Here is a 14,635-nt window from a genome sequence, read left to right as displayed (position 1 = left end):
GTTTTTTAAAAGCTATTTAAGAATTAATTTAATAACAATAAAGATTTAAAAAGAAAAAATAATTTAAAATAATTATAGATATTGAAATTAAAGATCCCACGGAAAATAATTGAGCTGTACGGTGTATTTATTTAGTTCATTTTCTTTCTCTCTGTTAAAATGTACTTTGTCTACTGGAATAGAAATTCCAGCCCTAAATTTTCTGAAGAAGTTTTATGGAAAGGAATTCCTAGCCAGGGAATCTAACACAAGTAAAATACTCCAAAAAGTATAGAGCACATACACTTTTAGAAATTAAAGAATAGTAGGATGACTGGCAGCCACACTATCACTTGTCAAAATGATTTTGGAAGCAGTTAGTGTTTAACTTGTCTTAAGTGATAGAATTGATCTATTAAAAGGTGTTAGATCTGAGCCACTATCTGAGATGGACCCAAATTGAGGTTTTCCAAAAGGTGTTCCATTATTTCTACTTTGTTTTTCTTTGACATACTGATCAGCTCAGTCCTTTGTGACTTTAAAAGCCACTTATCCACTGAAAACTCAACTGTGTAATATTGATCCTGTATTTGTTGGAAGGTGGTAATACTCTGTTAATTTTTAGTTACATTTTCTACTTACTGATGTTAATTATTCTCATGAATGATGTATATTTTACTTTGCTATAAACTAATTTCATTCCAGTATCCTTGAAGTTTATTTAAATTTGATTATCCGAAATAATAATGCCATTGTAGTTAAAATGGTTCTCTAGTTTTTCTTAAACTTTGTAAATCTGTTACTTAAAATGAAAATATTCAAGGGATCTTTTTTATGAGAGTGAATTAACACTAGAAGAGAAACACAGCTGGCAAATTGACAGTATTATTGTTAAACAGTTCATTTCTTCTGTTCTGAGGCACCTAACATTTGGCCTAAAAGGCCATTAAAATTTTAGATTAGATTCTGTTTGTATTGTGTAGTAAGAATAGTATTCCCTCCTTCTGTTAAATTATTTGTGGGAACTCTGTGAATTGTGTTCAGAGATTTGACTATGATTCCCTTAGCTCCCTTTTAATTGCTTCACCTAATTGCATTTTGAAAGCCCAGATATATGTGTGTATATAAATGTATTTACTAGAGGCCTGGTGCACAAATTCATGCACAGGTGGGGTACCTCGGCCTGGCTGACGATCGGGCCATTTGGGCCATCTCACCCAGTCCTGATGGGGGCCAGCCGGCCAGGGAGGGGCCACGGGAGGGCTCCAGGGCATGTCCAGCCCTCTTGCCCAGTCCCGATCGGCCAGACTCCAGCAGCAAGCTAACCTAGAGCGTCTGCCCCCTGGTGGTCAGTGCGTGTCATAGCAACTGGTTGAGCGGTTGACCAAATGGTCAAACACTTAGCATATTACACTTCTATTATATAGGATATATGTGTGTGTGTGTGTGTATATATATACATGTATGTATACAATTTGTATGATTCAGTTTGTTTTCGAAATCCTCACAAATTATTAAAGTGAACTTAGTGAAGATGTATTTTTTATCTAGTCTGATTATCTTTGGTATTTGTACATTTCTCTTGTTGCATGGTTTTAAGATCTCATACTTATTTCTGTTAATTTTGAGGAAGTTTAGAAGACTTACAGTGGATCACTAAGTTCTAGCTAGTTTGTTTTGGGCTGTTTTTAGCTACAATATACTGTTTTTTTAAAAAATCGCTTCTAAGGAGGTGTGGTTTTTATTTATTTCGGGCTAATTGGAGAAACATTTACATTGCTTTAAAATTTTTAAGCTTTTGGGGATAATAATCCACATTTACCCAAAAAGTTGTAAAAATAGTACAAATAGTTTCTGTATATCCTTTGTCCAGCCAATCTGAATTTCTTCCATGGAGTAATAGTCTGGGTAGAGAATTAGATTATGGCTTAAGCAAATCATTCAGATGATCTTGCCTTTAAGTTTCCAGGCATTAAATCTGATTTCACTCAACTAAAGCCTTGTGATTCTGTCTGTTTGATTTTTAGGGTGACGCAGACTTATGATGCAGGTGCATGTATCTATTTCTACTTTGCCTTTAACTACAGAGGAATAAGTGATCCACTGACTGTTTTTGACCAAACCGAGGTAATTTTGCATATATGAATATAGCTCTTACATTCTTTTATTAATTTTGATAATCTTTGCCATCAATTTATTAGTTTTAATTAGACTCTTTAATCATTTGTGGCTTACCTGGTTGATATCCCATAGAAATGAGAAGCATATTTGTTGCACTGGGTCATATACTGAGTCTAAAATTAATCTTCTATACATATATTACAATGTTTTAAAATTAATATTCTGTAGCTTGTGATTTTTTTTTTTTTTTTTGGTTGTTACTTGTCCTATATAATAAAAGCCTAGGTGGCACGATGCCCTCGCACGACATCATCACAAGATGGCCAGCAGGGGAGGGCAGTTGGGGGTGATCAGGCTGGCAGGGGAGTGGTTAGGGGGCAATCAGGCGGGCGGGAAGAAGCGGTTAGGGGCAATCAGGCAGGCAGGCAGGTGAGTGGTTAGGAGCCAGCAGTCCCGCATTGTGAGAGGGATGTCCAACTGGTGATCCCACAGGGATCAGGCCTAAACGGGCAGTCGGACATCCATCCCCCAAGGGGTCCCAGATTGGAGAGGGTGGAGGCCGGGCTGAGGGACACCCCTCCCATGCATGAATTTCATGCACCGGGCCTCTAGTAGTACATAATACCAGATAAAATTAAATAATGAAGGACTAGGGCAGTGGTTGGCAAACTGCAGCTCATGAGCCACATGCGGCTTTTTGGCCCCTTGAGTGTGGCTCTTCCACAAAATATCATGTGCGGGCATGCACGTACAGTGCGATTGAAACTTCGTGGCCCATGTGCAGAAGTCGGTTTTCGGCTCTCAAAAGAAATTTCAATTGTTGTACTGTTGATATTTGGCTCTGTTGACTAATGAGTTTGCTGACCACTGGACTAGGGGAATTCTTGATATCACTTGGCAGCCCACTCATCTCCAGATGGTGGCTGTTGAGGTCAGCAGCCTTAATGCTTTTGGTCTGTGTTGATATAATATCCTTATTCTAGCTTTATACTTTACTAGAGGCCCGGTGCACAAAATTCATGCACGGTGGGGGGGGGGGTGTCCTTCAGCCCAGCCTGCGCCCTCTTCAATCTGGGACCCCTCGAGGGATGTCCGACTGCCCGACTACTGGGATCGGGCCTAAACGGGCAGTCGGACATCCCTCTCACAATCCAGCAATGCTGGCTCCCAACTGCTCACCTGCCTGCCTTCCTGATTGCCCCTAACCACTTCTGCCTGCCAGCCTGATCACCCCCTAACCACTGCCCTGCCAGCCTAATTGATGCCTAACTACTCCCCTGCCAGCCTGTTTGCCCCTAACTGCCCTCCTCTGCAGGCCTGGTCACCCCTAACTGCCCTCCTCTGCAGGCCTGGTCACCCCTAACTGCCCTCCCCTGCAGGCCTGGTCACCCCTAACTGCCCTCACCTGCAGGCTTGATCTCCCCCAACTGCCCTCCCTTGCAGGCCTGGTCCCTCCCAACTGCCCTCCCCTGCTGGCCTGATCACCCACAACTGCCCTCCCTTGCAGGCCTGGTCCCTCCCAACTGTCCTCCCCTGCTGACCATCTAGTGGCGGCCATCTTGTGTCCACATGGGGGCAGCCATCTTGTGCGTTGGAGTGAAGGTCAATTTGCATATTCTTTTATTAGATAGGATTTGTTTGCTAAAGCTGTATGTAGGCCATTCAGGTTCATTCGTTAGCAGTTTTACTACATTTCTTAAATAGCCTTAAACCTCTAATTTTTATAAAATCTTCTGTTGGATGGTCAATATTTCTTGTTACAAGTATGCCTAGAGTTTAAGAAACAGACTAGAATATAAAGGAACTGGGAAGACATTGAGGTTTGTTAAAACCTCAGGTGTCCTAGCATTTTAACTCTATTATGTGCTTACCAAAGATAAAACTACAAGGTGATTTTCAGTGGACACTTTTAGACCCAAATCACAGATAGGGTTTGGTTGGTTCCTGCCTATGCCTCTTCCCCCAACCCCAACTTTTTTGAAGTAAAATTGAAATAAAGTAAATCAAATACAGTTTGATTAATTTTGATATCTACATATGCAGTGAAATCATCATCCCAATAAAAATAATGAACATACCCATCACCCTCAAAAGTTCAAGTTCTTTTCCATCGTTTTAATCTTTCAGTGTTTTTGTTTTGCCCTTTGGCTGCCCAATGCTCCTTCCCTGTAGTACTAAAGAATGAAATTATTCCTTCCTTCACAGTCCAAATTGCCATTCTTTAAGTGTTACTAATTTCAAGTAGTTATTGTTTTATTTAAAATAATTTGTTAGAAGATATAATCTCTTAGAGCGGGGCTACCATATTTATGTTTCATTTGAAAAATGCTAAGTGATGAGGGTTCCTATAAATTACTTTGCACCGAGATATTGGCTATCTGTCCCACATGGACCCTTTTCTACCCTGGCCTACCTCCCTGATGGTTTGTACAACCTGAGTAATTCTGAGAGGTTCAAGGCCATGTAGATATTTCACTTCATTGCTATTACATACTCATGAATTGAATGTAATTTAAGTTTCTGTTACCCTTTTTTCACCCTGTACTTCAGTGATTCTTTATTGTGGTTTAAGCCTTTATCTTTCTCACTATGGTGCTTTATAAGGAACCTAGTCAGGGCCTAGTATGTTAGGAGGATAAAACAAGGTTTTGTTTTATTTTCACACTTAAATAGCCTTAGGTATGACAAGTATTTGCCCCATAAGGGCTTTTATGGTTGATTCCTGATAACTTTGTAAGTAATCTTGAGTCTGATGCCCAGTGTATGCTATTAGGTCAATAATTTAAGCCTCATTTTCTTTATCTGTGAAATATGAGTAATTGTAATTATTCCATAAGTTTATGGTAAAAGACAAATGAGTTATTGTAGGTAAATTGCTTAGTGCTTTTCTGGACATACAATAAGCAGTCAAGAAATGTTAGTTACTACTATTTATTGATAGAGTACGATGTTAAATTCAGAGTAGAACCTGGTTTTGTCTTTACAAAGCTTTTTTTCAGTATTAACAACTTAGTGCTGCAAAATTGATTGTTTTGCCTTTTTTTTTCTTTTCTAGAATCTGGAAGTGACTATTGCAGATATTTTGACTATTTACTGGAAAAAAACTATAAAGCTAGGGTATATATTTTAATTGTTTTTTTAAAAAATGAAGAAAGGATAACTAGGCTTCTGATTTATCATTTCACCCAGAAAATATGTGCCTCCTTTGGGAGTTGGACCTTCCTCTCACTTCAAAGTGAAATCTATTTGTTGTATTGTTTCCAAATATAGGCAGCTGCTAGAGAAGAAATCCTCGCTAATGGAGGGAGTCTGTCACATCACCACGGAGGTATTCTTTTTTGCTATTCCTCATGTAAATTTCTGATATTCCTAATGTAAAAAATGTTTGATTTGGTCGAATGCCAGCAGAGTCATAGTATAAATAATTTGAAAGCACTTGAAATTTCTTGGAAGATTGTGTCTGTCACTGAGGTAGTCTAGGTATGGCAGTAGCTAACAGAAGTTTGACTTGACAAGCCTGCTTAGATAGGAACCTAAACAGCCTTCTGAGTTCTCAGGGAACTTCATGTTCCCTAAGACCACCTAGCTTGCCTCACTGGTATTTGACCATTGCAGAAAAAGTTTTTAAAGGGAAAGAAATAAAAACAACATAAGTGTTTTTCAGCTACTATTAGAATGTAAGTAGACATCAGTTTATACCATATTTTGAAGAGTTGTTTTTCTACCCACCCTGAATTCAATAAATTAAAATAGGATGTGAAAAATACTTTTTTTTTCAAAATTTTAATGCTGTTTTGTTACTTGGTGACCATTGTGGTAAATATTAAATTTTATGAGAGAATTGATCACATCACTAATAAAAATTAGGGTATATCTATTTAAGTACGAGCTTATGAAAGTTATCTGAGGCAGTTTTTTAAGAGTGAAACAGTGGCTGTTCGGTAATTAAAATTGTAATTTTTGAAGTTATCCACCTGTTCCCCTTTATAGAAATTTGTTCTGAATATATCCCTCAATATAATGTGGTGCTTAGAAAAACAGATATATTTAAGTTTTAAATGTAAAAACATTTTTAGGGAGGAACATAGGGAAAAATAACCACCAAATTTAAAAATTTAAATTCTAAATTTAAATTTAAAAATTCAGCTCCTAGTTCCTACCCCTCCCCTGGATTCTCTATATCCCTCTCTCCCTGTTTGATTTTTCACCATAGCATTTAGCATTATCTAACATTATATATATATGTATAAGTATATATATGTATAAATATATATGTATAAGTATATGTATATGTATTTCTTAGAAGTAGCTATCTCTTCTGCTTTTAATATTGTTGTGTGCTTTCCAGATTATAAATATTATTGGACCATTAGGCAGTAGGGTTTCAAAGAATTATACAGTGATTATTTCTCTGAAAAACCTTACAGTCTAGTAAAATAAAATATTGTAACACTCAAAAGACCAATGATCAAAGCTGGTTGGATTATATCATTATCACTTCACCACAAGGTAAGTTTCCCATTTTCCTTGAGAAGCACCCAAAGGTAACTTTAATAAACATGTGAATGCTACAAATGTTGAAACAGGGAATAGAAGGGAGATAGACTAGGGAAAGAAATTCACATTTATAAAGTTGTAAATATTTGCCAGGTGTTCTGTATAAATCTCCCTTAATTCTGCTTGAAATGCCTATAGAGTAGATATTATTTCTGTCTTTCAAATGAAGAGATGTTAAAACTCTTGAGTGTACAGTGTACAGTAATTTGCCCAAAGACCTGAACAATAATTGTGAGTGATAGAAGTTGAATTTCAATTCAGGTCCTCATGCTTCAGTGTCCCTGTTCTCTTGCTTAAGAGCCTAAAATAATGAAAATAAGTAAAAAGCTAAAAAGTTAAGTGAACAGCCTTTGAAAAGAGACACAATCTTAAAAGTATAGGAAACAAAATACTAAACATGACTGTTTTTCTTTTAAAATATAAAACCTCTTTGTTTTTTCAATTTTGACACTAGTTTACTTGGCCTGCTTTAGATGTTAAAACAGATGAATTAACTATTTTAATTTCCTCATAGGTATTTCATTGTTTTCTCAGTCCTTGCACATAAGTCAGTTTGACTTTCTGGTTGTTTTTATACTTCCTCATTGAAGGTTTCTAACATGTCGCAGTAGCAGATAATAAGACAAATGCAGATTAGATCTTGTTACAATAAAACTTGTATAATTTATGTGCATTTTCAGATTCTAGGCTTATTAGGCCTTTATTTGCTGAAGACTCTCAAGTTTGATGAAATAACTTATTTTTATTTTTTTTCCATTTTTTATTAAGTTATTACATGTGTACATATCTTCCCATTGCCCTCCCATACATGCCCTCACCCCCCAATGTTTTGCATCTGTTGGTTATGCTTATATGCATGCATACAAGTCCTTCGGTTGATCTCTTATCTCCCCCACCTCTCCCTAACCTTCCTGCTGTAATTTGACAGTCTGAAGCTTAACTGCCTCTGTATCTATCTTTTTGTTCATCAGTTTATAATGTTCTTTATTATCCACAAATGAGTGAGATCATGCGGTATTTTTCTTTCATTGACTGCCTTATTTCACTTAGCATAATGCTCTCCAGTTCCATCCAGGTTGCTGCAAATGGTAAGAATTCCTTCTTTTTTATGGCAGCATAGTATTCCATTGTGTAGATGTACCATAGTTTTCTGATCCAGTCATCTGCTAACGGGCACCTAGGCTATTTCCAAATCTTAGCTATTGTAAATTGTACTGCTATGAACATAGGGGTGCATATATCCTTTATGATTGGTGTTTCTAGTTTCTTAGGATATATTCCTAGGACTGGGATTACTGGGTCAAATGGGAGTTCCATTTTTAGTTTTATGAGGAAACTCCATACTGTTCTCCAAAGTGGCTGCACCAGTCTGCATTCCCACCAGCAGTGCACGAGGGTTCCTTTTACTCCGCATCCTCACCAGCACTTGTCCTTTGTTGATTTGTTGATGATAGCCGTTCTGACAGGTGTGAGATGGTACCTCATTGTCGTTTTGATTTGCATCTCTTGGATAATTAGTGACTTTGAGCATGTTTTCATGTGTCTCTTGGCATTCCTTCTGTCTTCTTTCGAAAAGATTCTGTTTAGGTCCGTTGCCCATTTTTTTATTGGATCATTTATTTTTCTTTTATTAAGTTGTATAAGTTCCCTGTAGATGTTGGAGATTAAACCTTTATCAATGATAACATTTGCAAATATGCTCTCCCATACAGTGAGCTTTCTTGTTTTGTTGATGGTTTCTTTTGCTGTGCAAAAGCTTTTTATTTTGATGTAGTCCCATTTGTTTATTTTCTCTTTAGTTTCCATTGCCTTAGGAGTAGTATCAGTGAAGAAATTGCTTCAGCATATGTCTGAGATTTCTCTGCCTGTGGATTCTTCTAGTATTTTTATGGTTTCCCGTCCTATGTTTAAGTCCTGTATCCATTTTGAGTTTATTTTTGTGTATGGTGTAAGTTGGTGGTCTAGTTTCATTTTTTTGCATGTATCTGTCCAATTTTCCCAACACCATTTATTGAAGAGACTGTCTTGACTCCATTGTATGTTCATGCCTCCTTTGTCAAATATTAATTGCACATAGTGGTTTGGGTCGATTTCTGGGTTCTATATTCTATTCCATTGATCTATATGTCTGTTCTTGTGCTAGTACCAGGCTGTTTTGAGGACAGTGGCTTTGTAATACAGCTTGAAATCTGGTATTGAGATCCCTCCTACTTTGTTCTTTCTAGGATTGCTGCAGCTATTCAGGGTCTTTTTTTATTCCAGATGAATTTTTGTAGAGTTCTTTCTAGGTCTGTGAAATATGCTGTTGGTATTTTAATAGGGAGTGCATTGAATCTATAGATTGCTTTGGGTAGTATGGACATTTTAATGATGTTGATTCTACCAATTCATGAACACAGTATGCTCTTCCTTCTATTTATGTCTTCCTCTATCTCTTTTTTCAATGTCTTGTAGTTTTCTGAGTAGAGGTCTTTTACCTCCTTAGTTAAGTTTATTCCTAGGTATCTTAATTTTTTTGGTGCTATGGTAAATGGGATAGTTTTCTTAGTCTCTCTTTCTGTAAGTTCACTGTTGGTATATAGAAATGCCATAGATTTCTTGGCGTTAATTTTGTATCCTACTACATTGCCAAATTCATTTATTAAGTCTAATAATTTTTTGATGGAGTCTTTAGGGTTTTCTATGTACAGTATCATGTCATCTGCGAATAAGGACAGTTTTACTTCTTTTCCAATTTGGATGCCTTTTATTTCTTCTTCTTGTCTAATTGCAATGGCTAATACTTCCAGTACTATGTCAAACAGGAGTGGTGAGAGTGGGCATCCCTGTTTTGTTCCTGTTCTTAGGGGAAATGGTTTTAGTTTTTGTCTATTGAGTATGATGTTGGCTGTGGGTTTGTCATATATGGCTTTTATTATGTTGAGGTATGATGCTTCTATTCCCACCTTGCTGAGAGTTTTTATCGAAAATGGATGTTGGATTTTGTCAAATGCTTTTTCTGCATCAGTTGATATGACTGTGGTTTTTATCTCTCAATTTGTTTATGTGATGTATCACGTTTATTGATTTGCAGATATTGTACCATCCTTGCATCCCTTGGATTAATCCTACTTGGTCGTGGTGTATGATCTTTCTGATGTACTGCTGGATTCAATTTGCTAGAATTTTGTTGAGGGTTTTGGCATCTATGTTCATGAGGGATATTGGCCTATAATTCCCTTTCATTGTGTTGTCTTTATCTGGTTTTGGTATTAGGGTGATGCTGGCTTCATAGAATGAGCTTGGAAGTGTTCCTTCCTCTTGAAATTTTTGAAATAGTCTGAGGATAGGTTTTAGTTCTTCCTTGAATGTTTGGTAAAACTCCCCTGTGTAGCCGTCTGGCCCCAGGCTTTTATTTGCTGGAAGCTTTTTAATGACTGCTTCAATTTCTTCCATAGTTATTGGCCTATTGAGATTTTTAGATTCTTCCTGATTGAGTTTTGGAAGGTTGTATTTTTCTAGGAATATGTCCATTTCCTCCAGGTTGTTTAGTTTGTTGGAATAGAGTTGTTCATAATATTTTTTTAACAATCCTTTGTGTTTCTGTGGGGTCTGTTGTTATTTCTCCTCTTTCATTTCTGATTTTGTTTATTTGGGTTCACTCTCTTTGCTTCTTGGTGATCCTAGCTAGAGGTTCATCAATCTTGTTTATCCTTTCAAAGAACCAACTCTTCGTTTTTTTGATCTTTTGTATTGTTTCTTTGGTCTCTATGTCGTTTATCTCCGCTCTGATCTTTATTACTTCCTTCATTCTGCTTACACTGGGCTTTTCTTGTTGCTCTCATTCTAACTCTTTGAGTTGTAGGGTTAGATAATTTATTACCATTGTTTCTTGTTTTTTGCAGTAGGGTTGTAGAGCTGTGAAATTCCCTCTCAAGACTGCTTTTGCTGTGTCCCATAGATTTTGGATTATTGTGTTTTCATTGTCATTTGTTGCCATGATGTTTTTTATTTCTTCTTTGATCTCTCTGGTAACCCAGTCATTGTTTAATAGCATGCTGTTTAGTCTTCAAGTGTTTGATTTTTTTGTATTGTTTTTATTGTAGTTGATTTCCAATTTTATGCCATTGTGATCTGAGAAGATGCTTGATATGATTTCTATCTTCTTGAATTTGAGGAGACTTTGCCTGTGTCCTAATATGTGGTCTATCCTTAAAAATGTTCCATGTGCGCTGGAGAAGAATGTATATTCTGTATCTTTGGGGTGGAATGTTCTAAAGATGTAAATTAAGTCCATCTGGTCTAGCGTATCATTTAGGATTGCTGTTTCTTTGCTGATTTTTTGTTTGGTTGATTTATGTGGTGTCTGTGGGGTATTTAAGTCCCCTACTATGACTGTATTGCTATCAATCTCTCCCTTGATATCTTCCAGAAGTTGTTTTATGTATTTGGGTGCTCCTGTATTGGGTGCATGTATGTTTACCAGAGTTATATCTTCTTGTTGAATTGCTCCCTTTAGTATTATGTAGTGGCCTTCCTTATCTCTTGTTATGGCCTTTACCTTGAGGTCTATTTTATCAGATATAAGTATCGCAACCCCAGCTTTTACCTCATTTTCATTTGCCTAAAAAATGTTTTTCCATCCTTTTACTCTCAGTCTGTGTGAATCCTTCGTTCTGAGGTGGGTCTCTTGTAGACAGCAAATATATAGGTCATGTTTTCTTATCCATTTTGCTATCCTATGTCTTTTGGTTGGTGCATTTAATCCATTTACGTTTAATGTTATTATTGACAAGTACATGTTTGTTGTCATATTTTTCCTTAATGTTTGTGTTTCTTCTTGCCCTTCTCTTTCTTCTTTTTACAGCAGTCCCTTCAGCATTTCTTGCATTGCTGGCTTGGTAGTGATAAACTCTCTTAGCCCTTTTTTGTCTGTGAAGCTCCTGATTCCACCTTCAGGAGGTATTCTTGGGTTCAGTTCCTTGCTTTGCATCACTTTGTAATTTTCATTCCATTCACTTCTGGCCTGGTGTGTTTCTGTTGAGAAATCCATTGATATTCTAAATAGGAGAACCCTTGTAGGTAACTTTCTGTCTCTCTCTGGCAGCCTTTAAGATTCTTACTTTGTCATTGGTGTTTGCCAATTTAATTTTGATGTGTCTTGGTGTCGGTCTTTTAGGGTTCATCTTGTTTGGGACTCTTTGTGCTTCTTGGACTTGCATAGTTTTTTTCCTGCCAGTATCAGGGAAGTTTTCTGTCATTATTTCTTCAAACAGGTTTTCTATTCCTTGTTTCTCTTCCTCTCCTTCTGGTACTCCTATTATGCGAATATTGTTTCATTTTGTGTTGTCCCAAAGCTCGCTTAGGCTCTCCTCTTGCTTTTTAAGTCTTCTTTCCAGTTGCTGCTGTGTGTGTGTTTTTTCCTTCCTTGTCTTCTGATTCGCTAATGCGGTCCTCAGCCTCTTCTAATCTACTGTTTAAGCCTTCCATTGTGTTCTTTATTGCAGCTATGTCGTTCTTCATCTCCTCTTGGTTCTTTTTCATGTTGGCGACATTCACATTCAGCTCCTTATAATTCTCATTGAGTTGTGTGTATTTGTCACCCAGCTGTTTAAACATCCCTATAACCATTATTCTGAATTCTTTCTCTGTTAAGCTCCTAGCCTCAATTTCATTTAACTCCCTTTCTGGTGATTCCTCTTTTTCTTTCCTTTGGGGGTTGCTTTTTTGTCTTCCCATGTCTTCCTATAATGTTTTAATTGTAGATCCAATTGCTTTGCTACCCAGGTTCTTTTGGGGATGGTGCTACTGGTGTAATCTCTCAGTTCTCCTGGGCTTGGTAATCTAGGGTAGCTCCCTACTTGAGCTATTTGGGTTCTCTTGATGTAGGCCTGCAAGCTTGAGAGGCACAACTGTGGTATCTAGAAGTCAGCAGCTGTGGAGGGGAGTGTCCCAATTTTTGCTGTCTTGCACCCTTAGTTGAAATCACGCGTTCCCAGCAGGGACTCACAGTGGCACCCAGGAACCGTCCGTTGGGATGATGGGGTTCTGGGGTCCTGCACTCTGGAAAGGCATGACTGTGGTGTCCAGAGTTCTGTAGTTGTGGGGTGGACAGACTCAGCTTTTGCTGCTGTACCTGTGGTGGATAGGTGCTCACTCCCAGTGGCAGCTCACAGGGGCACCCGCAGTACGTTTGCCTACAAGGCACACTGAAGCTCTCTGAAGGGCCCCGGCAGTGTAGCTGCATAATTGAGGCATCTGTGGGTAGGTCTCCAGGATGAGTGAATTCAGAATTTCTACTGCCGGGGGGAGTGTGCCCCTGTTTGTCCAAGATCACACCCAGGGAGAGCTCACAGTGGCTCCCACTAGCGCCCTATGGGTAGATGGGCTCAGGGTGCCTGCCTGTTGGAAATTTGCATCTGTGGAGGTGCATTTGCCAGCGCAGAGCTCTGACGCACTCTGAGGGTCCTGGCACTGAGGTTGAGCAGCTGGGGTGGATGTGGGCAGTTATTCAGGAAGAAGGAGTTCAGAATTTCTACTGCAGGGCCGCGCGTCCTTGTCTGTACAGAATCACACCCAGCAGGGGCTCAAAGCAGCTCCCCAGAGGACCCTGTGGATATATGGGCTCAGGATGCCTGCCCTTTGGAAATGTGCACATCTGTGGTGGTGAGTTTGCTGGCACAGAGCTCTGACGCACTCTGAGGGGCCCTGGCACTGAAGTTACCCTGCTGGGTTGTCTGTGCAGGTGTCTAGGATGAGTGAATTCAGAATTTCTACTGCCGGGGGGCAGCATGTCCCTGTTTATCCAAGATCACACCCAGCCAGGACTCACAGCAGCTCCCACAAGCGCCCTGTGGGTAGATGGACTCAGGGTGCCTCCCCGTTGGAAGTGCGCACGTGGACTGGCGGTGCGTTTGCCTGCGCAGAGCTCTGACACACTTTGAGCAGCGGCCCTGGCACTGAAGTTAAACAGCTGGGATGTACGTGGGCAGTTATTCAGGAGGAAGGAGTTCAGAGTTTCTACTGCGGGGCAGCGCGTCCTTGTCTGTATAGAATCACACCCAGCAGGGGCTCAGAGCGGCTCCCCAGAGGACCCTGTGGGTATATGGGCTCAGGATGACTTCCCTTGTCTGTGGCTGTGAGTTTGCCTGCGCAGAGCTCTGACGCACTCTGAGGGGCCCTGGCACTGAAGTTGCACAGCTGGGGTGTCCGTGGGCAGTTATTCAGGAAAAGGGAGTTCAGAATTTCTATTGCAGGGCCGCGCGCCTTTGTCTGTACAAAATCACAACCGCGGGGGCTCCCAGTGGCTCCCAGGCGCTGCCTACGGGAGTTGAGTGCCCTGGCTGCCTGTGTGCGCTGGAAACGCGTGAATGTTTTGTCCAGAGTTCTGCCGCTGGGGAGGGGGAGGTTGCACTTACTGCTGCTGAACGGTGCACCTTTGGAGGTGGAGGTCCCAGGGTCCACGGATCTGCGGGTAGGGCAGCAGGATTATGGCTGGAATGGCTGCTGGGTCGTAGGGCAGTTCCAAGGCCTGTTTGGTTGGTGGTGTTGATGAGTTTCTAAAAAAAGGCCGTTCTCCCCTTCAAGATGGCATGGGCTCCGTGCTGGATTCCTGCAGTCCGGGGAGTACCCACAGCGGTGGTAGTCTCTCCTTGTCAAGGAGAGCCTGTCTGCCAGCCCCTGCTGCTCCTGCGAGATTTAACTTTCCCTCACTCACACACACAGCACGCACATCCACACACTCTCCTTTCATACCCTCACTCACTCCCTCTCCCTCACCTCCATCCTGCCAAGTGCCATCTTCCGAGAATCTGAAATAACTTATTTTTAGAAATTTTTAACTTGAATGCAGCAAGGCTTTACTGCATATTAATTTATCAAGAAGTTCTGCCTCATTTAAATAGAAATCCTTTATTTCTATCATATTTCTCATATTTAAATTTTCTGTGCGGTCAAAAATATGACTACATGGAAACAAACTAAACTACCTAGTTTCATC

General features: G+C 39.6%; 1 protein-coding gene across 4 annotated transcripts in view; it reads left to right on the top strand.

The window, feature by feature from the left end:
• AGPS (alkylglycerone phosphate synthase) overlaps positions 1-14,635 on the top strand; it is a 147,798-nt gene that overhangs the window by 117,486 nt on the left and 15,677 nt on the right. For all 4 annotated transcript variants that reach the window (XM_080668775.1, XM_080668772.1, XM_080668773.1 and 1 more), the window contains 2 exons: positions 2,007-2,106; positions 5,371-5,428. In XM_080668775.1, coding sequence (XP_080524901.1) covers positions 2,007-2,106; positions 5,371-5,428 — 158 coding nt within the window. The remainder of the gene's footprint in view (positions 1-2,006; positions 2,107-5,370; positions 5,429-14,635) is intronic.

This window comes from Plecotus auritus (assembly GCF_963455305.1).
Source record: "Plecotus auritus genome assembly, chromosome: 5".
In the NCBI taxonomy this organism is placed as follows: Eukaryota; Metazoa; Chordata; class Mammalia; order Chiroptera; family Vespertilionidae; genus Plecotus; species Plecotus auritus.
This window is presented reverse-complemented; position numbering and strand designations above follow the sequence as displayed.